The sequence below is a fragment of the Strongyloides ratti genome (assembly GCF_001040885.1).
Source record: "Strongyloides ratti genome assembly S_ratti_ED321, chromosome : 1".
In the NCBI taxonomy this organism is placed as follows: domain Eukaryota; kingdom Metazoa; phylum Nematoda; class Chromadorea; order Rhabditida; family Strongyloididae; genus Strongyloides; species Strongyloides ratti.
The window spans coordinates 9,942,168-9,969,878 of record NC_037307.1 but is presented as its reverse complement, the minus strand read 5'-3'; the positions used below and the strand labels follow the sequence as shown (position 1 = coordinate 9,969,878).

General features: G+C 21.6%; 9 protein-coding genes across 9 annotated transcripts; 6 read left to right on the top strand and 3 right to left on the bottom strand.

The window, feature by feature from the left end:
* Positions 1-160: 160 nt before the first annotated feature.
* On the top strand, positions 161-1,639 carry SRAE_1000308600 (Lipid-binding serum glycoprotein, C-terminal domain and Lipid-binding serum glycoprotein, N-terminal domain and Bactericidal permeability-increasing protein, alpha/beta domain-containing protein; the record flags this gene model as incomplete). The annotated part of the gene is made up of 1 exon (XM_024650236.1): positions 161-1,639. The coding sequence occupies one exon, from the start codon at positions 161-163 to the stop codon at positions 1,637-1,639; it is 1,479 nt and encodes a 492-aa protein (XP_024504034.1).
* Positions 1,640-1,780: 141 nt separating this feature from the next.
* On the bottom strand, positions 1,781-3,690 carry SRAE_1000308500 (Nuclear hormone receptor, ligand-binding, core domain and Zinc finger, nuclear hormone receptor-type domain and Nuclear hormone receptor, ligand-binding domain and Zinc finger, NHR/GATA-type domain-containing protein; the record flags this gene model as incomplete). Its single annotated transcript, XM_024650235.1, has 3 exons — positions 1,781-2,983; positions 3,148-3,221; positions 3,645-3,690. The coding sequence occupies 3 exons, from the start codon at positions 3,688-3,690 to the stop codon at positions 1,781-1,783; spliced, it is 1,323 nt and encodes a 440-aa protein (XP_024504033.1).
* A 2,744-nt stretch (positions 3,691-6,434) lies between these two features.
* SRAE_1000308400 (Nuclear hormone receptor, ligand-binding, core domain and Nuclear hormone receptor, ligand-binding domain-containing protein) lies at positions 6,435-7,430 on the bottom strand (the record flags this gene model as incomplete). Its single annotated transcript, XM_024650234.1, has 1 exon — positions 6,435-7,430. One exon carries the CDS (start codon positions 7,428-7,430, stop codon positions 6,435-6,437), a length of 996 nt encoding a protein of 331 aa, XP_024504032.1.
* A 2,693-nt stretch (positions 7,431-10,123) lies between these two features.
* Positions 10,124-10,654, top strand: SRAE_1000308300 (Hypothetical protein; the record flags this gene model as incomplete). Its single annotated transcript, XM_024650233.1, has 2 exons — positions 10,124-10,200; positions 10,387-10,654. 2 exons carry the CDS (start codon positions 10,124-10,126, stop codon positions 10,652-10,654), a joined length of 345 nt encoding a protein of 114 aa, XP_024504031.1.
* Positions 10,655-14,092: 3,438 nt separating this feature from the next.
* On the top strand, positions 14,093-17,891 carry SRAE_1000308200 (Hypothetical protein; the record flags this gene model as incomplete). Its single annotated transcript, XM_024650232.1, has 3 exons — positions 14,093-14,180; positions 14,340-14,602; positions 14,808-17,891. 3 exons carry the CDS (start codon positions 14,093-14,095, stop codon positions 17,889-17,891), a joined length of 3,435 nt encoding a protein of 1,144 aa, XP_024504030.1.
* A 268-nt stretch (positions 17,892-18,159) lies between these two features.
* SRAE_1000308100 (Nucleoredoxin-like protein 2) lies at positions 18,160-18,653 on the top strand (the record flags this gene model as incomplete). Its single annotated transcript, XM_024650231.1, has 2 exons — positions 18,160-18,306; positions 18,348-18,653. 2 exons carry the CDS (start codon positions 18,160-18,162, stop codon positions 18,651-18,653), a joined length of 453 nt encoding a protein of 150 aa, XP_024504029.1.
* Positions 18,654-19,373: 720 nt separating this feature from the next.
* Positions 19,374-20,279, top strand: SRAE_1000308000 (Hypothetical protein; the record flags this gene model as incomplete). The annotated part of the gene is made up of 2 exons (XM_024650230.1): positions 19,374-19,697; positions 19,743-20,279. The coding sequence occupies 2 exons, from the start codon at positions 19,374-19,376 to the stop codon at positions 20,277-20,279; spliced, it is 861 nt and encodes a 286-aa protein (XP_024504028.1).
* Positions 20,280-21,921: 1,642 nt separating this feature from the next.
* SRAE_1000307900 (Second mitotic wave missing) lies at positions 21,922-24,049 on the bottom strand (the record flags this gene model as incomplete). Its single annotated transcript, XM_024650228.1, has 2 exons — positions 21,922-23,923; positions 23,985-24,049. 2 exons carry the CDS (start codon positions 24,047-24,049, stop codon positions 21,922-21,924), a joined length of 2,067 nt encoding a protein of 688 aa, XP_024504027.1.
* Positions 24,050-25,622: 1,573 nt separating this feature from the next.
* SRAE_1000307800 (Splicing factor, suppressor of white-apricot homolog) lies at positions 25,623-27,383 on the top strand (the record flags this gene model as incomplete). Its single annotated transcript, XM_024650227.1, has 2 exons — positions 25,623-25,654; positions 26,471-27,383. The coding sequence occupies 2 exons, from the start codon at positions 25,623-25,625 to the stop codon at positions 27,381-27,383; spliced, it is 945 nt and encodes a 314-aa protein (XP_024504026.1).
* Between the last annotated feature and the right edge of the window lie 328 nt (positions 27,384-27,711).

The window sequence follows — 27,711 nt, the reverse complement described above, 5'->3', positions numbered from 1 at the left end:
TTTTTTAAATATTTTTTTAAAGTATAAAAAAATTTTAATTTGTTATTGTTTATTGCTATTGATGAGATATATTGTAAATACTTAATCATCTTAGTGGTATATAGTTTAAGTTTTGGGTATTTAAAAGTCAAATGAAAATTATATTTATTATTATTTAAAAATGATTATAAAAATTTCTTTTTTATTATTGCTATTACTAATATCTTCATCCCAAATATGGTCAGAATCAATTGGTCAAATTCAAGTTAGCAAAAAAGGAATAGAATTTTTTTCAAAAATTGGTATTGAAAAATTAACAAATGTTTTAGAAAAAGAGCAAATTCCTCCATATTCTGGAACAGGACCAAAACGATTGTCATATCAGTTTACTGATATGGATATTACAACATTCAAAATATCAGAAGTACCTAAACAAATAAATTTATTTGGGCCAAAAAGAATAACAGTTACATTTGTAAATTTGAATATTAGATTGAATGTAAAATATAGTTTAAAATATAAAGATCGTTTAACAAAAACTGATAGTGGAACATTTCAAATTAATATTATTAATGGAAGTGTAGGTTTAGGTATGGATATTACAAATGGAGAACCATTTGAATTTCAACCATCTTTATGTAATGTAAAAATTAATACAACAGAACCAATAGAATTATCTGGAAAGATTGATTCATGGATTTATAATGAATTTAATAATTCAATAAAAAATTATATAAAACCAAACTTAATTACTACATTGTGTGATAATTATGAAAACTTATTTACAAATTATTCTAAAGAAATAATAGATAAAGTTATTGAACCAATAGAAGTTGATGCTAATAACAGTGGAAGTTTAAGTGGATTCTTTATCAATTATCTCTTTCCATCAAATCCTTTTGTAGATAATAAGTTTGGAATTAAAATCCCTATACATCCTAATTTAAAATTTACTAAAGCAATAGAGCATAAATTTGATAATTATACTGTTAACAATGTTGCTTCTGATAAACATGTTTGTATAGATTTGGATTTTGTTAATTTTGCACAATATTTAAGTGATGCTATTGGTAAATCATCAACAATTCAATCATTAGGATATGATTTGGTAAAAATTAAATTACACAATAAAGTTCAACAATTTTTTTCATGTGGATGTAATGATAAAAGTTATTGTATATCAGATATCATACCTGATTTAGATCGTCAATGTACAAATTATACTCCAATCGCATTGGAGTTTGATCCTTTTAAACTTACAAATATAAACATTAAAAATGATATTATTCATGCTAACTCATCTCAAATTGTATCATTTAAAATTGAAAAAGATAACAAGTCAATTGAACTTTTTAAATTAGAACTTTATCCAGAATATATTTTAAATAGAGATGATATTGAAATAAATGATAACAAAATTAGTGGTAAAGTTGATATTGATATGTGTAAATTTAAATTATTATCATCACCAAAACTTGATATAAGTGATAAAGCTATTAAAAAAATTATTGAAGTTGGATTGAAAGATTATATTAAAAAATTTGTTAATACATATCTTTTAAAAGGAATTCCATTACCAAAAATCAAAGATTATAATATTGGAAATTATGCTATTGAGTTTTCAAAAGATTATATGCCTATATGTTATGACTTAATATAAAAGATGATTTTCAAGCTATAAAATAATATGTTTTTTTTTATAATTATAATAAAATATATAAGAAAAAAAAACTTTATTAAAAATTTATTAAATTTAAAAGAAAAATTTTTGTGCATAAATTATTAGATAAAATATTTAAAGCTATAAATAATATTTTTTTCTAAAATGAAGATTATTTGGGGGAAAATTCATTGTTTCTTTAATTTCATTACCAATATCAAATAATTTAAAACTATCAACAGTAAGAAAATTTTCACTAAACATTTGAAAAATAGAATAAAAATTTGAGATAAATAATATTATTTCACCAATTCTATCTATAGTTATATTATTTTTTTTATAATGATCAGATAAACATTTAATTATTTCATTTGTTATATAATTTAAAACTTCTCTACCATTTGGTGAACATTCACAACGTGATAGTGAATTGATAGTTAATGTTTTAAGAGCCACAAACTCTTCTATATCTAAATTCATCTCTGAAAGTGGAATAATTATTTGATTAAAAAATCTATATATTGGTTCATAAATAAATTTTTCCTTTAATGAATCTGGTATAGATAAATCATTATCATGGTTCAAATTTTTATCATATATACTAAAAGCATTTCTGTTTGTGAAGGTTAAAAAACCTTTTTTGTATGATTTTGACCATAAAGTTACAAAGACACTATCTATACAACTAAATCCTAAGAAAGCATATTTAAAAATAACATTACAATCATCATCTGTAAGTGAAGGAAATATTTTTTTTTGTTCCATAACATATTCATATGATAACATGTGATCAAAACGAGCATTTTTACCAAGTTCTTTGAGATCAAATTTTTTTAAATCGTTAATACTATAAGTATTTTCATTTTCAGCATCACAAAATATAGAAGCTGTAGTTTGATCATTATATATTATTTTTCTTCTTTTTTGAGCTTTTCTTAATTCTTCAATATAAAATGATAGTAAATTATGTTTATAATATGGTATCTTTTCTGATGATAATACATTATTTTGTTGTAATTCTTTTCTTACTGTTGATGTAGAAAAAACAGAACTATCATCATCAGGAGACTCAGTATTTGATGATGATTCTTTTAATTGAATATTATCCGATTTTTTTGAAAGAATTTTATCAAATAAATCATCACTTTTATTTCTTTTTTTAATAATTCTACTACTTCTTGGTTTCTGAACCAAATACTCTTTCATTCCACTTTTGATACATTTTTGATATCTACAGGAACGACATATCATTCTCATAGTAAAATGTATCACACAATTATTATCTTTTTTACATTTATATTTCATTTTTAAAACTACTGTCCTTCTCATAAAAGCTGCACATGCCTAAAATTATACAAATAATTTATTTTACCTCTTAAAATAATGGAAAAAAAAAAATAAAATCAATAAAAAAATATTTAAAAAAAAAAAAATAAAAATAGTTTAAACTAATGATGTTATAGAATATTAAAAGAAAAAAAAATATATCTAAATGAAGAGGAACTTACGAGGCATGTTGTACTTCCAAAATGATGTGAAGCATTATTAGGATTAGAACATATTAGACAAATAGGCTTATCATCTACAAATAGAAAAGATGACAAAGTAATATTTTTTTTTTATAACAAAAAGGTTAACTAATTTTTAAAAATATATTATAAAATAATTTATTATTCCACTATTCATGGATGAGACGTAATATGGTAGTTAAAGTTATTTTTATTTAAAAATTGTTTATATTAAAAAAAAAAAAACAGAATAAAAGTACATACATATGAATCAATTGTGAAGGTTTTTTTTTTTTAATTTCGTGAAAAACAAATTTTGTGTGTTTTAAATTAAAAGTATTAAAAGCTGTTTTTAATAATGATAATAGTGATTAGATATTTTTATATAAAGTGTTATAATGGCATAGTTTGTTTAAAATAAAATAAAAAATTTTTTATTGTGAAATGCTATTAGTTGGTTTTTGAATATTTTAATTTATTGTGAAAATCAAACTTACTTTGTACTTCTTCCTTGAGAATATTTTGGAATAACATTGAATTCATGGTTGATTTTGGTAAATTATGAATAACTTCAATAACTAATAAACTTTATTAATTAACTATAAAAATTTAGTTTATTAAAATATTAGAAAAAAAAAATCTCAAAATAAGTAAAATATTTTAATAATTTTTACATCATATAATTATTACCATAATAATAAAAGAAAAAGAAAAAATTTTTAAAATATATAACAAATAAAATAAACTTTTTTTTTAACTAATATTTGCATAAAACAAATATTCTACCAAGTTATTATTTTCAATTTCTTAAGAATACACAATTAAATCATTTTGTAGGAGATATTTTAAAGTATACCAATTAAATGTAGTCAGAAATAATGAAAATAAAAAGATATTATAATATTAAATACAACATTTTTTTAACAAGAATATTTATTGTTATCAATAAAGAGATTTTAAAAAATAAAAAGAAAATTAAAAGATTTTTTTATGATAAGTTTAAAAATATATTTTATATAAGTAAAGGAGAAGGAAATGAGAAAATATTAAAGATGATTTCTAATAAAAAAAATTTAAAACAAAAATATATATTATAAACTTTTTTCAACATTACTTGTAAAGTATTATTTTTTTCTTTCAAAAAAGTATATTATTTTTTTATAATCATTTTGCAATATAATTTTAAAAAAGTTTTAGTATAAATAAAAGATAAATAAACAAGTATTTTATAATTATATGACATTTAATTAAAAAAAAAAGTTTATTATTTAAAAATTCATTATCAAAAGATAATGATATAATGAAATATTATATATTTCATTTTTATTCTTATACTTTTATGATAATTTAAAAAAAATATATATATTAATAAAGTTATATATAGAAATTTAATATATAAAATAATTTGTTATCAAAAAAAAAAAAAATAATTATCATTCTATAAAAAATTTGTTGTAAATATATTTTTGTATAAATTTATTATCTTATTATTATTACTCATGCATAAAATATACATCATATTAAAGTCACGTTAAAGATTTAAAAAAAATGAAGCATTGGTGTAGTTTTTATTTGTATGGTAAAGAGATTAAAAATTATATATTTTTGTTACATTTATATATGTTTAAATAATTAAAATATATATATATATAAATATGTTATAAATTTTTTTTTATTGTTTTTATTATGACATTTATGAAGTAATATTAGTGAATGATTGGTTATATCAAAAGTTTAATAACAATGATATAGTTATAATTAAAAAGTTAGCTTAAATATAATTATACAAATTATTATTAAATTTCAAAATGATCATCTATATTTTAAATTTTAATGAATTTATCTAACTTTTTATTTGATTGAATTAATATTTTAATAAAAAAAAAAACTTATGAAATTTTTATTTTAAATAATATTTCTATTGAAAAAAAAAAGAAAAATATAATATAAACAAGAAAAAGTATATGCATTAAATATATTTATTTTAAAATAATAAAAAACAAAGTTCAAAAAACTTTGATGATCTAATTAGCTATAGAATTTTAAAGACATTTTTAAAAACAATAAAATTATTTTTATTCTTTTATTTTTCAACCTTTTTTGAGTGAACTTTTTTTTTAACCTACATAAACTTTTTTTAATATTTCTATATAAATATCATACAATTGCCAACATTATTATTTTAAAAAAAAATGAAAAAGCCAAAAGAAACTTCATAAATAAAGTATGGAATAAATGATGAATTTTCTATTTCTTTTTTTTTGTCATAACAAAGATAGTTGTCAAATTTCTTGGGAAATAAACAATTTAATAAGTTTTAATATAAAATTTTTTATTATTCTCAATAGTAGGTTTTTTTTTTAAACTTTTAAAGATAAAAAAAAATATGAAAAAATAGTTATCAGTTAGATTAAAAATTGTAAAAAAAAAGGAAGAAAACATAGATTTCTATTAATGTTTGATAACATTAACAACTTTTTTTTTTTTGAAGTTTTGTAATGACAAAAAAATGAAAAGGTATTTAGGAAGATTTTAGAAATAGAAAAATAAAATATTCTTTAACTGAAAATCTTTGACATCTCAATTTTAATATTTATATAATTTTATTTTAAAGTAGAAGAATTATAATAATGATATAGAATTTTCTAACATTAAATGTTATTCCTATTATAAAAATATTAATTATAGAAGAAAGATTAACAATATAATTAAAGTTTGAAATATTAAAGATCTATTTAAAACACCCTGTATACATTTACATATATGTATATATGGGGTTAATAGATACAATATTTTCCTGTACATTGAATAATGATAAGAAATCAAAGATTATTTTTATTTAAAAGTTATATAAATATATTAGTTAATTGTTTTCATAATTTATAAAACAAAAATTATAGTAGATTATTTATTAAAAACTAAAAGGATATTAGAAAAATTTATTTATTAAATAACATTCTAGTATATTCAATATTAAATTATAATCTATTATAAAATTTTTTTTTTTATAATTTACCATTTATAGAATTATAATACGATATCATGTATTGAAAGTAAATATATATGTACATTTATATATATATATATTAAGAGTTCCTAAATATTGAAACATTTTTTTTTAGAATAAATGGATAAAGAAAATATAAAGTACATTATATTTAAAAGCTATATTTTGTAATAGAAATTTATAGATATAAAAATAATAAAATATAATTACATGTATATTTATAGATATTTTAAAAATAACTACATTTTTTTTTGTTAAAATATATTTATAAAAATTGTATTTACTTATCTAAATCACACAAAGATCTTCTATTAAGGAGAGCTTTAATTACATCATCTAATTCAATTAAATTAAAAACATCAATTCTTGTAAAAAATTCAACTGTATTACAGACAATTACATGTAAATTTGTCATTAATAAAATTATTTGTCCTAATCTTAAACTGATTTCATCATCATTATCATATTTTTGTGATAATCCACTAATAATAAGACTTTCCATTTTTTTAACTCTTTCTCTTCCTTCAATTGTTAATTCTGGTGAACAGATACTCCATATAGCCATACCTTTAAATGTAGCAAATTCCCATGGTTTCATTTCAAGATTTGACATTGGAATAATAAGAGATTCAAAAATATTTTTATATATTGGTTTTAAAAGTGCTAATTTCATTTCTTTTGTTATATTACCTTCAGTTTCCCATCCATAATTATCATCATAGATTGATGATATCATTCCTTCAATACCAGCATAATATCCTTGTTTATATAAACCTGATTTATAAGTAAAAAATGATGAATCAAGAATACATGTTAAAAAAAAGATTCCCCTAAATAATGTATATTTATCTTCTTCATTAAATAAGTTATAAAATGGCATTGATGTTAGGTAGTCAAATGATAATAAACAAACACCACGAATACATTCATTAAATTGTTTAAAATTAAATGGTACCATTTTATAACTTTTATCAATTTGATATTCTTGTATTGAATCACGAAGAATAAGTAATGGATTAGAACCTGTTAAAATTTTTCTCCTTTTTTCAGTCATTTTTTCCATAAAAATAAATTGTTCAACCAAAGCCTCAGAAGTATAATTATTTTCATTTATCAAATTATTATTATTATTACTACTAATTTTAGATATAATAGAATTTGTTGTAAATGATAAAAAAGAATCATCACTTTTATTACTAATAGTATCATCAGTAACACATTCTTTTTTTAAATAACGTCCTCGAGGTTTTTGAACTTTATCTTTTTTCATACCCATTAAAAGACACCTATTGAAACGGCAACTTTTACATACATTTTTAATATTATAATTTACATCACAAATATTATTATATAAACATTTAAAATCAATTTTTAATACAACAGATCGTCTAAAAATAAAAATAAAAAATATTATTTAAAAAAAAATATTTTTATTAATATTAATAAAAAACTTTCCTAAAAAATGCATTACATGCTGTACAACTATAACAACCAAAATGTTTTGATGGTATCTCTGGTGAGGAACAAACTGTACATGATAATGGTTTCCTTGATAATTCTTCTTGTTCTATAAGTAAAAAAAATGATAATAAAAAGGTTAATTATTATATTTGTATTATTAATATTGAAAAAATATAATCTAAAGTAATTATACTTTCAATTACCTAATGAATTAGTTTGAAAAATGTTTGTAGGCATATCTTTAAATATTACTATTTATTCTTGATTACTCTTGATTTTTTTTATTTCATGAAGATGAAAAAATATACTTTGAAAAAGACAAAAAAAAAAAAGTAGAGTCTATTTTGTAAAAATAAAAGTAAGAAAGAGAGATGCAAAATTTTGATGGTTGTATTTTAATTGCTATTGAAGATAGATGGTTGGATACATATATCTTATCGAGAAGAAGGAAAAAAAAAGAAGAAGAAAATCAATCTATAAAATTAGTTTGATAAGGAAATAAAAAGAAAGAGCAAGATAAAAAAATAAGAATGTTTAATATTTTTGATGTATATGATAATGTTATTGAATTGGCGTAATAATTAATTAATGTATTTATTTATTTACAAATGTTCATTAATATTTTTTTTTATTTTTCAAATTCCATTTTTATTTATATTTATGTACTTGTTATTAATATATAACATTAATTTTAAAGATATTTGTTCATATTATTATTTCAAAAAAAAAAATATATTTAAAGATATTTAAATACTATTTTGAAAAAAAAAAGTATAAGAATTACAACATTTAATATTAAATATTAATCATTTTCAAAGTTAACATTATATTATTTAATATTCAATAAGGAAATTGTTTATGCATATATATAAGTTTTGAAATAAAATATGATAATAATTTTAAATAAAGGTGTGCTTCTCCCTAAAGTTAAATGATAAAAATTTTATTATAAACCAATAAATCAAGAGGACAGTTAATTTTTAGAATGTCATTTAAAGCAACAAATTTACTGATATGAATTACATTTCCAGTATAAAAGATTAATTATAGTGAAAAGATGAAAAAAAAATAAATATATTTAAAAATGAAGTACAGTTATGTGTAAAATAAAATGAAAAAAAGGAAACAATATAATTTTTATTAAAATTTGATTTTAAATTTATAGATAATATAAAGTATTAAAAGAAAAAGTATCGTTAAAAAATGAAAACAGGTTTTTAAGGAAAATATTAATTTAAAACTTTTTAATAAAAAGCATTATTTCAACCTTGGTTTAAATAAATAAATAAATATATATATGATATTTACTATTGATAAAAAGGAAATAAAAAAGAAAGTGTCAAATTTTAACCTTCCTCCTTATGATATTTTTAATTATTGTTAAAATTTTTACATCAAGATAAATTGTTAAAATTTATATATATTTTTTGAAACTATTAGAAATGGATATTATTATAAATGATTAATTTATTTATGTTTAATATAAAAAAAAATATCATTAAAAATGTATATATTTTTTTTTAAAGAAAAAAAAAACATTCTTATTAATATTTAATTTAAAAAAAGGTGAAGCACTTGATATTTTGAAAATAAAAAAAAGAGGAATATTAAATTAATTCTAATAAAATTTTACACATCAATTTTTCTCACTTTTTAACCTCTTCAATAACACGTTTATAAGAGAAGTCTTTTTTTTTTTTTTGTTATTTAATTTAACCTTTAAACTTTTGATATTTTTACTTTATTATGATGATAATTGGTGATACCTTTTTATTTAATTTATATGACCTTTGTTAAAAATTTTTTAAAAAGCAGTCCATTTTCTATCAGATTACATTTAATATTTTTCTTCATACAAAATATTAATTTTATAACTAAGTACAAATGTTTTCAAAATTGTTATTTTTTTTTTATTCTTTTGTTTAGATAATAAATAAAAACATTATCATCTATTATCTAATATTTTAATTATTACTTTTTTTGAGTAACTTTTTTTATTTCTAGTATCTACTTCAAAATATTTATTCAATATTTCATTAATAACTATATTTTAGTATTTCTATGGTTTCTGACCATTGACATTTTAAAATAAAATTATTATCATTATATTTTAATAATTATTAAAAAAATAACATAAATGATTGATTTTTATTAGAAGTTTTGAGGAAAAAATTTTACTTCCTCTATATTTTATATGAAAACAAAAAATTTAGTATATTTTTTTTATTTCATCATCTTAATTCTTTAAAGAAATTGTTTATTTCGTTTTAATCAAAATATGACAAAATTTTTTTAACTTTTTTAATATAGTACATATGTTAAGAGATAGTTTTTTCTATTAATGTACTTTTTTTTATTTCATTCATTATTATTATATAAATTTTTAACAAAAATTTTGTAGCGTTTTACAAAGAAGTACATATTGGAAAGTTATATTTTATTAAATAAATTGTTTCATTTTGTTATTAAATAATTTTTTTTTTTAGTACTAAAAAATTTATAAGAAAAATGAAGAATTTTATAATTGCTATCATTTTAATTTTCTTCATTGTTGGTAATTGTCAAATATCAAAAAAAATTATTACGTAAGTTGTTTTTAAACTTTTTCTTAACAAACTTTTTTTTTTCTTGACCCTTTTTGTTTTTTAATCCTTAATTGTTGTTTCTTTCCTAATATTATTTTAGGGTCGATGGTACCCTAAAAGATTCTCATAAGAGTAAGTCTTATCCCTACTAATTTTTTTATTATAATAATAAAATTAATTTTTAAGATCTAGGAGAACCGGTAGGGCCTCCTCTCTTCCAGCACAAGGAGATTTCAGATCATTTGATGGTCCCAGATCAGCATGGACAGATGCCTTCCTTACGCCCACCACCTGGGGTTGCCGGAAGACTGAATATGGCGAAATTAAGGGATTTTATGGAATTGGTCAGAGTAGCAAAACACAAACAAATGCTGGCCGTGCACTAATAACAATCTTAGTTTTAATAATACCTCAATATTTGTATCAGACAATTTGTATTGTAAATGAATTATAAAAAACAAAATTGTGCCTAAACTTTTTTTTTTTTTGTTTTATTATTGTAAATAAATATATTTTGTAGGATGTCAATGATATAGCTGTTTTTAGTTATCTTAAATAAGTATATAAAAAAAAATTTATTTAAAAATAGACATAAAATTAAAATAAAATGTAAATAGTATTGAAGTGTTAACTTATTAATGCTATTTGATTAACATTGGTTTTATTTTTCATTTAAAAAAGTAAATGCTTTATTTATATTTTTAAAGTATAGTATATTTATATTTTGAATATATTATATATTTTTAATTAAAAAAAAAACGCTTATAATATTTTATTTAGAATACCAGTTATTTGCTTGTTGTTGTTGATGTTATTGACTTCTTAACTGTGAATCATTTAACCGTTTCAAAAAGTTTTTTTTTTATTTACAAATATTACATTTATTCTTGTTATAAAAAATTTTCAAGGAAAGTAATAATAATTTTTTTTTTTTTGTAATAAAAAGAAAAAAAACAAATATTCTTTAAGATTTTGATGAAGAAAAAAACATTTATATTATATATTAAGTCATGAAGTTTTCCTTATTACTACTATTTTTCTTTATTTTTAACTTGATATTTGCATCTTTTTTATAAAAAGTTTAGTGAATTTATTCTAAAAGTTGTAGTGAACTTTTAAAATTATATATTATTCTATAAGAAAATGCAAAATATCTGAACTTTTCATTATGTAAATGTTATAAAAGTTTTTTTTTTTTTATTATCTGACATTTGTTATAATTAAATGTATAGTTGTAATTATTATAAATAAATACGCATAAAAAATTTTTTTTATCATTTATAATTACGTTACATACACATATAAAGACTAATGAAACGAAAAGTATTAGAAAATATATAATATTGGTTTTGTGTTTTTTTTTTTTATTATAATAATATTTATATATAAAAAAAATGCCAAAATTATAATAACTCTTTAACATAACATCATTTATAGACAAGAGATATATTTATATGTGCATTAAATTAATGATAAAAAAGAGAATAACCAATTTTGTCACATATATATATATAAATTTTAATAGTATCATATATCGTATTATTTTAATAAAATAAATCTTTTTAAAATTATATATAATATCATTTTTAACTATAGTATATACTATATATATATATATATATATATTTGTTAAAAAAGATAAAATAATTTAATAATATTTTATTATTTATTTTTCTTTTCAATATTTATAATACCAATCAGTTAAAAATTATATTTTAATAATAATAATTTTCTATTTATAAATATATATACTTTTAAGAAAGGTGGAAATTTTATATTCATATATATATATACTTTTTTTTTTATAATAAAATGATAGAAAATATGACATATAATTTTAGGCATCTTTTTTATATTTATTATTCAAAGAAAAGGAAGGAATTTATTAAGGGTAAAGTAAAGGAAACTTAGATGAAAATTGAGAGAATAAGATAGAAGATACTTCATAAAAATTAAAAGTGAGAGGACTATTGAGAAAGTTTCTGACTTTTTATATATCCTTCTTATTACTAAATATTATAGTTAATATATTATTATGGTTAAAAAAAAAAAAGAGAGATAACTATATATAGTCATGTGATTGATGGGATTTTTTTAATGTCAAAAATAGTTTTATTTTTATAAATTAAGCCCTTTAAAATGATCATATATTTTAAAAAAGAATATATAAGTATTATGTGTATATAGTAATATTTTTGAAAAATTAGTTTATCTCTATTATATTTTGTTATAACAATATATATATATATAAAAAATTTTTTTTTTCTTCATAAAATAAGGATTTTGTAAATTATATTGCTTCAATATGATGAATGCCATTGTATTATTTCACTCTCTCTCCCTTCTTTTTTTTTTTTATTTGCTATTCATCATTTTTAGTAAAAATGGTTTGTCATTAAGATTAACTTTATTTGGGGTAAAAGACATAAATATATATATATATGTTAAAAATAAAGATTAGTAAAAACAGAAAAGTTAAAGTAATAGTGTCATTTTGTAAACTATTGCCCTTCCTGAAACTTTTATTTTTAGATTTTTTCTTTTTTCTATAGTTTAGTATTTTAAAAGAGAAGAAGAAGAAGATACTTTGACGAGATTATATTTGAAGGATTACTTTGTACAAGAAAAATATTGAATTTTTTTTTTAAAAATTTTAAGAATAATATAAACATTGTAATTCTTTAATAAATTTGAAGACTTTTAAAAAAAAATTTTTTATTGTAATTTATTATATATCTTTATATATTAATAGTAGAAAAGTATACAGTTACTTTTATAGATGTTCAATATTTTTTTGTTAAAGAAAGAAAAAAAAAAACTAGAATGATATTTATTTTTATACTTTTAATACATTAAGAGATCTTTTTTATACTTAAAAAAGTAAGAATAATAAATAAAAAGGATAACTTTAGTTCAGCTATTTAAATTTATTTCTTTTTATTATATTTTTGTTATTATTATTAGATTTTTAAAAAAAAAAAAACATTTTGAAATATGGTATATAAATAAATCTATTGTAAATTTTTATAAAGACATAGGTTATAATGTCAAAGTTTCTTCTCATTAAATTCTCCCACTTTTCAATCTTATTTATATTACCATCTACCAGTAGTAATGAAGCATTCTATGCTATTTATAAGGGTATATATATATATATATATATATAATAAATATAAATGTATAGAAAAATATTTATGGTATATATATAATGTTAATACATATGTATATATGTATTTCTTTTTTAGTGATTCAAAAGCATATTTTAGTTCATCTGAATAAAATTAAAATGTATTTGTAGTTGGTGAAGATGAACAAAGAAAAAAAATAGATAAGAGTGAATTGTTGTTCTTCTTGAATAAGATAATCATTAAATGATTGAAGTGTTTAGAATATATTTTTTTTTATTTTAAATTTAAAACTAACAATTTTTTAAAAAGTTTTTTTTTTTTTATTTTTTTTATATATATTTTATTCAAATTTGTACATATATTTGTCTTTTTTTTTTTTAGATTCTAATATTTTGTGTATTAAAAAAAAAGAAGATAATTAATTTTTGACCTTTTAATACAAGATTACAAAGAAGGCATTACGAAGAAAAATAAAGTGAGAGAGAGAGATAAAGAGAGTGGAGTAAAAAAGGGAAAAAAAAATTTATTAAAAGTTTGTAAATGGATTGTGATAATAGGAAGTGTTTTAACACTTAATATAATCTTCTTGTAACAAAACACATATTTGTGTGTTCATATCTTTTTATCATATATTTACTGCTACATTTCTATTATTATAAAAAAAAGGAATATTCTATATTTCATTAAACAGTTCATTATTAATTTTATTTAAACTATTTTATTTTATCTAATGATATCAATTATCTTTTTAAATAACAAATATTATGCTTGGTAATCAAAAAAGAAGTACATTCTTACATAAAATTATTTTTTTGGCAGTTACAAACTTTTTATTTTATCCTGTTAATGGAGGTTAGTTTAATGGCAATTTTTTTTCCAATAAAAAAAAAAAACCAAATTTTTTTTATATAATTATTAGAATTCTATAAGTTTATTTTAAAAATACATTATATCAAACTAAAATATATATATGTATAGATAAAAAAACAAATAACTTTTATATATTTATAGTTTCTTCCTCTGTACTTTCAATTCACCCAACTAGGGATGTGTTTATTGTACATTCATTTGAAAGAAATATAAAAACTCTAGAAAATGACACTAATATTGGAGAGGAAAAAGAAATATTTATGTTAAATGGTTGCCCATACTCATTAGAACAAATTGTTAGCTCAAGTATTGGATCAAAAAGTTACTCTTCTCTTTTACCATCCTTACACTCTAATCTTCATTGTGGAGTGGGGTTAAGAGTTGTTGATAAAAAAGTTAATATTGTAAGTTATTTTTGCTTCTTTTTTTTTAAAAAAAAAGAAATATTTTTATTGTGAAAAAGAAATATTTTATTTTCACTATAGATAATTATTTTATCAGTAAAAAAAAAAGGCAAATTTATTTTAGTTAAAGATAATTTTAAATTTATGTTAAAAATAGTCACATTTCTTTTATTAATAAATAAATAAAAAGATTTATATTTTATAGGATAAACCATATGTAGATATTATAGTACATGGATATATGGAATGGTTACAATTTTTTAAAACAACATTATGTATAACTTTTGAATTAGTTAATGATCGTGGATATAAAATAACAGAAGAATGTTTAATATCAATGAATGGTAATCAAACATGTCTTATGAGATTAAATATTCCATTATTATGGTTTCCAACTCCTGATACTATACAAATTGATGAAAAAATGTCTAGAAAAAATTTACAAAATTATCAAAAATTAAGAGGAAGTTATTCAATATCATCATTACATTGTTATCCACCTAATCGACAAATTCCAGAAAAAGATGATGTATTATTAAAGACACAAATGATTAATTTAAAAAATACAATATTAGATGAAAGGTATAATTGGAGTATATCATTAAAAAGCCATCAAAATATATCAATTGAAAATAATTCTTTATCAACATTTTTTATTCATTTTAATTATCAAAAGTATAGTAATGAAAGTGGTGAAATAGATAAATTACTACAAAATGGTACATTATATTTAAAAATAAAAATTAAATTGCCACAAATTTTTAATCTATATAAAGCATCAACACTATCTCCTGATGTTTGGGATATGAGAATTGAAAAAGATAATAATCTACATAATAAAATTACATTTATACTATGGTTAAATAATTATGAAGCAATAAAAAATGGTTGGGAAGGAACATTATTTGGTATGATTATTCAAAGTAATGACCATAATAAAAATAATGTTGAAACAATTTTTGATAAAAATATTGATGATAAAAATAATAAAAGTATTTTATTACAATGGTCAATTCAGGGTACTGTTATAGGAAATGATATTGTTAATGAAACTAAAATTAGTGATATATTAAATAATTCTAAAAAAAGACAAGTTAATACATCTTTACTGGTATATGGTGATGAAATAGAAAAATTAGGAATCATAAGTAAACATAATCAAATTATTAATATAGCTATTTTATCAAATTCACAAATATCATCATCATTGAAAATATTTGGTATTTATAATTCAGGAAATTTTTATGAAATATCTTCTAATGTACATTGTACATCATCAGAACCAAAAATACTAAAAACATCACCATCATGTGCTATGATATATGTTGATGGTAGTGAATCTCGTGGTTCAAGTGATATAATAATAACAGCAAAATATTATGATATTTCTAATAAAATTAATTTTATTGTATGGTATCCAAAATTTCCTTTAAAAATATGGATAGAAGATGATATTTTAAATTCAATTCAAGATTGGTCTGTAGCTGTATGGAAATGGTTAAGTAGAAGAAAAAAAAGAAAAAGAAGAGAAGCCAAGACATTTGCATGTAGAGAAAGATTTCAACAAACTGAGGTTAAAGTTTTATCAAATTTTTATTATACAAATCAAAAGACTGGTGAAGAAATATATTTATCACAAAATAGGGAAAAATATTTTGATATAACACCATTAGTAATAAATAAATTAACTATTGAAAATGAAAGTATTGCTGATATAAGGAGAATACATGATAAATTAAATATATTACCAAAAAAATCTGGTGTTTCAAAAGTTATATTTAAAAAATCTCATATACCAATAGAATTAGCTTCAACAACAATAACAATATCAAATGAACCAGTATCAATAAATAATTTATGGTTAGAACCAGTAGTAAATATTGTTCATTACATAGAGACAACAAATAATGAGCAATATTTTCATTTACATAAAATTGTAAAAAATGAATTTAATTCACGATATGAAAGAGGAATTCTTAATATAGGATTAAAATTTTCTGATACACATTATTTACCATTAGCAGATGTACCAAGTCACGAATATATAATGAATATTCAATCAAATGATGGTGAAAGAATACTAGCCATAAATAAAAAATATAATCATGGTGTTCCGGAATTAATTGCATTATCAGATATAAGTGATGTTCAATTAACTATAACTGTAAAATCACAGGAAACGTGTAAAGGAATTGATTCACCACCATTAATTAACGGGCAACTTGTTATACCAATATTTTTCCCAATAGAAGATAGTAAACGTATTGAAGTTAATATTATTAATGAAGATGATGATGAAGATAAAAGAATTAAACAAGTTGAAGAATTATTTAAAAAAGTTGAATCTATTGAGGATGATAAAAAAAATAACTTTCTTCTTAGTGTTCATCCATTTATTTTATTTATTTTTCTTCTCTTATCAATAATATTAATAATACAAATAATTAATTGTAGTGGAGATAAACTTCATAATGGATATGAAAAATTGGTAGCACCAATATTTGCTAGATTAAACTCTAGTTCATCATTATCTGATATTCAGAAGACAGAAGATAGTTCAAAAGAATGGATTTGGTTACCTAGAAACTCAATACAAAAACCATCAAAAAATTTTAGTTTTGGAAGTCAATATTCAAATAAATCAACAATTGGTTTAGGTGAAAAATTTTCTTCTGGTTCCTCTCCTGATGACAATTTAAATAGATCAATTTCTGTTTCATATAGAGGATCAGAGATAAGTGTATTTTTATCTCCTAATGCTTCAATGGCTGTACCTGAAAAAAATTCACAATCTAATAATTATTTTCAGTATGCTTCATGGAGGACAGGAAGAAAAAATGGCAAAAATAGAGGTTATTATTGTAATATGGAATCAAGTAATTCAGAAACGAATTTAAAAAAATGGAATACTGATCACCGTCTTACACATCCAATAATTCCTGCACATGGTATTTCAAATTATGAATATACTCAACCATCTGAAAAAATTATAGCCGGTTGGAAAGAGTATAGAAATAATAGTAACGGAAAAAATAAATTAGTCCATCTTCCACAATGTTCATTTGAGGAAGCTTCTAGAGCCTCTCCAACATATGATAGTGATGAGGAGTTACTTCTGGATAGACCAATGAAAACTGGTGATCTTATAAATAGATATTTTTTGGAAAATGGTTCAATGACAAGATCTTTAAAAAATGATAGTATATCTTTAAGTAGTCAAAGAACCTTGGGACAACAACAAAAACCTATTGATAAGAGATCTCTATATTTGAAAGAATCTGTAGCATAACAAACGGGTCATTGTAATTAAAAGAACAAATTTTTTTAATAATTATTTCTTATTTTTATTTTTATAATTTAAAAAACAATAATATTAGTATAAAATTTCTAAAATATAAAAATTTTTTTTACCATATATAATTTCTTTAAATTATCTCTCTTATAAGGAATATTTGCGCGCATTGGGGGAATGACTTCTGCCTTAAAACTTAACTTTATCTTCCATCATCTACTTTTTCATCATCTTTTCTTAATTAATTCTTCAACATTTCAGAAACATGGCAGAATTACTTGCAGATGTCGAAATTGTTACACCAGGAGGAGAGAAAATTTTGGGCAGTGAACTTCTTAAAGACACTATTGTTGCATTGTATTTTACAGCTAGTTGGTGCCCACCATGTCAAAAATTTACTCCAAAACTAAAGGTAAATCTTTAATTGTCTAGAAGTATTATAATCATTTTTAGAAACTTCATGATAAATTACGTCAATTAAACAAACCATTCACTGTTGTTGTTGTAACAAAAGACAAAGAACAAGACTTGTATGAAGAATATTGTGAAGAAAAAATGGGAACTTTTAACTATCTTGAATTTGGCAACCCAAAACACAAAGAGTTACTAGAAAAATACGAAATCAAAACAATTCCCGCTATGAAGATTATTAAAAGTGATGGCACTGTTGCTGTTAATGACGGCGTTACAGATGTCAGAGAGAAAGAGGACAATCCAGAAGAATTATTTGACGAGTGGGAAGCTTTTGCTTCTATTTAAACGTATACTATCATACGACATTGTAAAAGTTCTTACATAAAATAAATATTTTTTTTAAATTACTCTTTTGAATCACAACTATTGTAGAATGAGTGTTATAAACAATAATTTTGATTTATAACTTTTTTTCACGGCGTAAAGTCATTTAATTCTTAAATTATGTTATTTTTGCAAACAATCTAAACGACACTTCACTTTGGCCAACTACTTTAAACAAATTTCATGATGTAATAGTTTTATCTGTTAAATTCAACAAATAAATTACACGAAAAAAGGTACAGATCCAGCAAATCTGGTGATCAAAGACACCATGAAAAAGTAAAAGTCAATTACTTTTATAAATTAAAAGAATTTTATATTCAAATAACTTGAAAATGTTCATGGAAAAAAGTACAATCAAATACAAAAATTGTTTTATAAATAAATCATATAAAAGTTTTAAACAGCTTAACTTTTAAAACTTCTAAGCAAAGAAAAGCTTATTTTCGTGTCAACCAATTTGATTACATACATGTTAAATTTTCATGAAAAAACGTTAAATATTAAGTCTAAAAGTTATCATTTTCGTTACAATAGTTGAAAAAAGAAAAGAAAATAAAGCATTACTAAATCGAATTACAATGAAATAAGTTTTCATCAAATTTGATAAGACTATAAAAACAAAAGATTTTTCTATTTGCAATCATTTTTCTTCTTCATACTAACACTTTATCAGCAGGGATGTTTATCATCTTGCCGTTCGTCGTCCTTCTGTCTACTCTCCCCCTTATTGAAGGGACTTGCAGATCATTTGATAATTATTATATTCTTGGAGAGCTAGTGACTACCCCACCAGTTGAACAGGATTGTGATCCCGCTGATATATGTACCTATGTTTCTTTGGATATTCCTGCTTTTGCTGTTGGATCTTTTGCCGGATGTTCTGGTGATGTTCATATGCGTTTAATTGTTGGAATCTTGTCAAAGAGGAAAGATCTCCATGACGGTGTTCAGAGATTTTTGCAGAAACACAACATGTCTTTGACTTATCCTAAATTTTCTAGAGTATGTTTTTGAATGTCTATTTTAGTCATCAATATATATTTTTAGCTTGCATCCTATGGAGATCAACTACATCGTTTTAAAACATTTTCTGGTGAAGGAAAAATCTTTCTTCATTTTTCCAATCAAGGAAAGAAATACAGCGAGCCAGCTATAAATTTTAAACCACCAGCTTCAGGTGAAAAACCTGCCAAGTGCGGAACTGATACTGGTAAAAGAGACTGCTTCGAAGGATACTGTGCAATGGTTGAGATTGGTTCAGTTTCAAAAGACGGAAAATCTCAAGTCTCAAAGAAAATTCAGGATTGTCCAACTAGAGTGTATGATGAGTTGTATTTGATCTCTGAATCTTTACCAGAAAATGATTTCAACCAAGCACTTCTTGATGACTTAAAGAAAGTTGGTACAATATGCGCTCAGAGGACAACTCATACAGAATTATTTAAAGGTGGTGCGTCATCCTTTTATTGGCATGTGGATTGTTTTGTTCCACCTGATTCTCCTACTCCAATACAACCTGCTGCTTTCATTTTCCATACACCTCACAATTACTTCAGTTTCCCTATTTACAAGGACGGTAAATAATTGGAGTAAACCCAAAAAAATAATTTTTTAGTTGTTGTTATCTTTTATAGGATCACCATTTGGTGGGGTAGTTCTTATCTACTAACACTGTTTTGACAATTTATTTTGTTTAGTTAACATTATTCTAACTCGTTTTTTTTAATAAAACTTTTGTTTTTATATTTCAATGTTTATTTATCATTAAAAAAATGTCATAGTAACTTTAAATTGTCAGAATTTTTTTGATTTCAAAACCTATCATTCAAGAACATCAAAAAGACATTGTAAATAAAATATAATTTATTATTTGCATGACTACACTGATTATATTATTTTTTATACAAAAAAATTAAGCTGGAAAGTATTTTTTTTATTGACAAAAAATGATCTGTGTATATATTCGTTGGTTTTTAATAGATATAATAATGAAATTTCTTCATACTAAACGTTGCTTCTAAAATTTCTTTCCTTCTTTAATAGCCATCTACTTTCTATATTTTTTAATGTTTTTGAAACGTGAAATTATTCTCAATTGATTAAAAGTACATGATGGGTTAGCTAAAAACCATTCAATTAATTATAATTATCCGTGAAATAACATAAAATTCAGTATGAAAATATATTTTTTTATACATCTTTAATGGAATTTTGTATTTATTATTTTAATTGGTTGCTTAAATATTCTAAATACTTTTAAAAATTTTATTTAGTAAAATAAAAAAATATGGAAATTTTAAAAAGAAAAAAAAAATTAAAATAAATTATATACTTTTTTTATCATCGTGATTACTATTGCTTTTACGGCTGTCACTTAATCTTATCTATTGATATGTTTAAAAAAAATTTATTTTTTTTTCTCCTGTTTTTATTAACTTACATTATAAATAACTTGTGAAGCACTTAATATGATTATAAAAAAATCAATTTCAAAATTTTTAATATCCATTAATTCTGTTTCCTGAATTTGGTATTATCTTTTATATACATTAAAAAAATTAATTATATTTTGTGTGATTTAAAACAATCATTATTTTTATTATTGTAGAATATTAAATTCATACAATAAAAGTGCAATGTCTATCACTCTCTATTTTGTTGCATTTTTATAAATAAAAATTGACCAAGAGGAAATTGATATATCAATGTAAATAAAATGGTTTTTTTATCAATATAATATTTCATATTGAAAACATTTTCATGGACGTATAGTGTAAAATTAGATAAATAAAAATGATTTTTTATTTCATTGATAAGTGTATTTTTTTAAATTTCAAGTCTAATTTCAAAAATAATATCTTACTAAAAATTATTATTTACAAAAAATTAACACTAAAAATGATTTCTCCATTTATTTTTTTAGCGTTAGGATTAATTTAATTTAAAAATTATTTAAAACAACATTTTTTTAAGTAGATGCTAATGTTGCTTCTTTATGTTATGCTGCAATATATCTATGAAAAAATGATTTTAATTATTGTTATCAGGCGCATGTTTTTTATGTTAGAAAAATTTATCAAATATTAAAGTATCGAAAATAATTTTTTACAACTCCTTTCTCCTCTATACATATATATAGGATATAGGATAAGATAATTAAAGAAAAAGAAAAAATTTTTTAACATGTATTATTAATTTAGGTTTCCTTTTTTATTTTCAATCCACATCACCCATTAATATTATCACTATTACTAGAGGTTGGCATAGGAATATCATTATTATCATCGTTTAAAGTAGTGTTATCAAGATCCTCTGAACAATTTTGAATATTACTTTTCACCTCTGAATCATCTTCATTATCATCGGTATTTTCACAACTGCTGCTATTATTACCTTCATTGTTAATGTTGGAAATAATATCATCATCCAAATCCTCTTCCTCTAGTTGATCATTTTTATACTCTTCATCATCGCCAACATTCTTATTATTACTTACCTCATCATTATTTGTTGGTGTTGTCGAAGAATCGTTACCAGTATCAATTGATTTATCTGAACCTTTAATACTACCAAAAGTAATTGTAGAAGATTTTTCAAATTTTTTTAATTCTTCATTAATCTTATTTATCTGTTCATTTAATTCTTTTAACTCTTTAGTTTGTGTCAAATAAACATCAGACATATGATTAAAACATTTTTGATACCCTTTTTTGGCATCAGGAGTTTTAGCTGCTTTCAATTTCACAGTTATGTCATCAATTTCACTTTTTAATTTTTCTAAATAAGTAACCTTCTTTCTATAAACATTAATACATTCTTCAGCAGTTTTACGTAAAGTTATCTCACGATTCTTTTGCGCTAACATCATTTTCTTATGTTCTTCACGCTTCTTTAGCCATGCCTCTTGACTTGGGTAAATTATTGGTTGTTTTTTAACAATTGTTTTAACAATAGATTTATTATCATTTTTGTTAATACCATTCTTCTTTTCTGGTCTATACCAAAATAATTTAATAAAACGATTATCAAAAATAGCTTTTTCTGAAGAGAAAGCTTTAACAGCTTCATTATGTTCGGAAAATGTTATTAAAGCAGCTTCTGGATCACCTTCAAAATTAACTTGGATATTTATTATTTTTCCAAAAGTACTAAAATATTCATCTAACTTTGCTATTGTATTTAATTCTTGAGGACATTTACGTAATTCTAAAGTATTACATGATGGTATCGGTAATGTTGCTGATGGATCAGTAACAGTCTTGAGATTGCGAAATTGTACGTTATTATAAGAACCTCTATTATTAATCGATTGGGGAATCAATGTTTGTTGGTATGTACCACTGCCAAGAACACCTGCATCAGAAGGTACAACAAGTGGTGGGTGAAACTGTTGAATCATGGGAACTGGATTAAATATAGAAGTAGTTTGAAATTGTCCAATTGGTAAACCTTGAATAGAAGACATTTGTGGAATAATACCTGGTGGTGGTTTAGAAAAATCACTATTAAACATTATAGATGACTTCGAATTACTATCTCTCGTCGAACTAATATGTAAAAAATTACACCTAGAACCATATTTACACGTACCAGTTTTTGAAAAATTTGTACATATAGCTTTGGTACTACCATCATCATGCCTTTTCTCTTTTCTTCTACTATCATTATTGTACCTATCAATGATAATTGGTGATGGAGATCTGCTCCTACTACGACTATAACTTCTAACACGTTTTCTATTGTAGGTGTGACGACTAGGTGGTGAGTCATATTTTCTACTATTCTTATAACGATCATCATAATTAGATCTTCTACCAGTTGGACTATATCTTCTTCCCCTATCATATCTTTGAGGTGGTGGAGTGCGTGAACGAGATCTAGAACGAGTGTAAGATTTTGAACGAGAACGGGAACGATTACGTAAAGTATTAGAGGACCTTAAATCAGGAGAAGATTCTTTACAATGGAAACTTGGAGATAAAACTTTATCACTACTTCTATCATCATCATTTTGATCACTTTTTGCCTTATTTTCTTCATCACTATCACAATTCAAATAGTTACCCGTTCTAATTGTATCACATAATTCTTTACCAAAAGTATCAGATTCATCTTGAAGAAATACTCTAATTTTATCAGGTAAAACTTTTTCCAATAATTCTAGTGAATCTGTCTTACTCAACATTGCTACAACATACTTTGATAGAGTATTTGGATTTGCATCAGTCCTTAAAAAAAAAATAATTTAAAATATTTAAATAAAAAAGAAATTTATTAGTTTTAACTTACGTTTTTTCTAAAGTTTTTATCATCCATTGATATAACCTTTTCTCATCAACAATATTTATAGGCATCCTAATAATATTATTATAAGTAAAATAAAACTAAAATATCTACAAAAACCTAAAACATAAAAAAAAATTGAATAATAACATTAAAAAAAAATGTACGTGTATTTAAAAATTAAATATACAGAAAATTAGAATAATATGACAATAAATTTCGTTTGTTACTATTATATTATAATCGAAAAGAATCGGAAAGAAGAAGAATGAGATAGAGAGAGGTATAAATACGAAACATTAAAATCGATAGAAAAAACGAATAAAAGAAGAGTCGAAAAATGGAAAAAATATATTTTTTATATCATTGAAAAAAAATAATGATAAAAAAAAGAAAAAAAATAAACTTATGATGTTAAGAAAAAGATAGGTAAAATTGTGTAAAGATATTAAAATTATGTGTTGTAAGAGATATGTTTTTTTTAAAAACAAATTAATGGGAAAACGTTTATATTATAATTGAAATGATAAGATATATTTATTCGTTTCAAGAAACAATCCAATAAGTTGTTTTACGACATTGTCAAATCACCAATAATTTATATGGGAATTGATAACTTATTGTTAACATTATTTTACTGTATCTGTTGAGTTAAAGTATATAAAATAAGTAAATGTAAAAAAAATATTCATATTTTTATAATAAACATTATATTTTATAAAAAATTGTTTAAACGGAAGTTAGAAATACGAATCTTTTTATCAAAAATATAAACGTAATTAATCAAATAATAGCATACTTCAGTAAAATATTTCAATAAACAATGATCAAAACACTCATTATATTTTGCTTCTTTTTTATAAACATAAAATTCCATTAAATAAATATTAATCTACGATGACCAATATATTTTTTGTTTTAATAATAGAATATAATTTATTTTTTACAAAAAAAAATTGTTTAAACAAAAAAAAAAATTAAAATTTTTTTGTAAAATATTGTTGTTTTAATTTTTAGTCTCGAAAAAATGATAATAAAGATTATTTGTTTTAAAATTTACTTAAATTAACTTAATGCCTTCGTATGAATGTACTTACTTAATTTATAGTCCAAAATTTATTCTCAACTTCACTAAATTGAAATATCTCAATAAAAAATGTTTTTTATGAATTTAAAAAATTATAAACAAATAAAATATTTAGTTTTAACAATCAATTGTTATACAAATTCAGATAGAATAAAAAAAATTTATGATACAGTATGATCAGTTTAAAATACAAAAAGTTAATAAATATTTATTTCTTACTACAAAAATATCATTTTGTATAATCTTACTTATTTAATAAATTCATAATAATATATATATAAGAAAACAAGACAAAAATTATTGTAAAAAACTTTATTTTAAAATTAAGGCTTCCATTAAAAAAATTTTATATTAACAATAAATAAATGCATAATAATTGGTCCTGCACAGAAAAGTGAAAGCAAAATAGATTTCTTGGTGACTGATGCTTTCATATTGTCGTCATTAATATAAATTGTTTTCTCTTTTTATGATAAAACTATAAAATATACTACTTGATAAATTGTAATTCATTAAATAATATCTAAATTTTCAACACAGATATACATATAACAGGAATGGAGGATGTTAAAGTTAGCCCAGAGACTAGGTAAGATAATATACCACGTCAAAAAAGGCACATACAAAAATTTAATTGTGCAATTGTTAATCATACTATCCTCTACAGCAAAACATAATGTAATTTCAGCACTTTTAATTCTATTATTGTTATCAGAAACGTTTTATTATATTTTTCCAATGGTACAGATAAACATAAGCATGCCACTTTAAATATAAAGTGTCACCTGTACCTGACGTTGTCAAAATTTTTTTTTCTATTTCTGCACGAATCAGCTGAAGCAGACAGGTTGAAAAAAGTTTAAATATTATCAACTTGTCAGGTATATTAATTATAATGTTTATAATTAATATATGACTTATAATTTTTATTTCTACACTGTGGGGGATTGAAACTGGGATTTTGTTTTTTTAATTTTTCATTTCCAATTTTGGATATTTATAATTTGTTTTATATTTTTTAAAATAAATATTTTTTCAAAGTTCTTTTAGTATTAGGTGTACCTGACAAATTCATGAAACTTTTTAAAAATGTCAGGTGCATCTGACGACTACTTTTAGAATGAATTCCCATTAGATAAGTATATGTATGTATTTTCCATTATATGACCACCTAAAATATTTTTTAAAATTATAACAAATAGTAAATGTTATGATCAAATTTTTTTTAATATTTTTTCATTAAAAAAATTACTTAATTTAATATTTCTATTTAAAAAAAAGTTTTATTAATTTTACAATAAAATTTAAACTAAAGTGTAGAATCTGAAGCGTACTCCATTGGCGAGTGATGCTGATTCTCTAATAAAAAAAATATCTCTTTGCCTATATTTAAAATTAATTCTAGGAATGTTGGTATGGATTCTGATGATGATGAATTTATTCAAGAACCATATGTATTAGATTCACGTTTAAAACTTCCCGATAATATAATTCTCCCAAAGACAATGAGGGAAGGATCAAGAATTGAAAAAACTGCTTCTTTTGTTGCTTTGAAGGGTTCACAAATGGAAATATTTATTCGTGTTAGACAGAAACATAATGCTTCAAAATTTAATTTTTTAGATTTCGAACATCCATTGAATGCTTTTTATAAAGCTATTATAAATGAAGTTAAGAATAATAATTATCAACCGAAAAATTACACACCAAAAAGAAAAGTTCAAAAATCTTTATGCGATTATTCTTCAAGTGATAATGATGATAGTAATTCTTATCTTCATCCAACTCTTGTCAAAAAACCAAAAAAGCATGAGCAAAAGGCACCTATTGGACCAATGTGTGAAAAAGAAGCAAACTTTATAATTCATAAAGAAGTTAATGATAAAGCTAAAGTTTTAATGAAACAAAAGTATGACATCACACAGGGGAAAGATATGTATTCAAAATTATTTAAAAATCTTGTTGATCATGCAAAGACAGAGTCTTCTGATACTTCTCAAAAAGTTGAAGAAAATAGTGAATCAAAAGATTATTATGAATGGTATACTTCAGTTTACAAAATTCGTCATTCTCTAGAACCAACGACACTACCTCCAATATTTGATCCACCAAAAGCGCTTCAAAATATTATCAATTCTGCTATCAATTACATCATAACAAATGGAATAGAAGCTGAAAGAAAATTGCTAGAAGCTAATCCAGCATTAACATTCCTTCTTGAAGGAGATCCTAATTATTTTTATTACCAATTAAAATTAAAGCAAAAACATATTGATATGGGTAAATGGAATGGTAATAAAAAGACTGAAACTTTGTGAACTTAAATCTCTAATCTTTTTGAGATCAGCTTAATTTGCCAGTTGAAACGCTTCAGACTCTACACATATATCAAATTTGCATTTAAAAGCTAACATTATTAAGGATATTGTAAACAATAATAATTTTGTTTATTCTTAAAATTAATATAAATAAATATTTTTTTAAATAAAAGACATCAATAATTAATTAATTATTTTTTATTATTATAAAGTGATAAAAAATAATGAAGTTAATCATTGAAGCATCTTTCATTAGTAACATAGGGCACAGTCTATCTAGTTGTTTCTGTGAAACAAGTTGGTTATGTTCGATATTAAATCCGGTAGT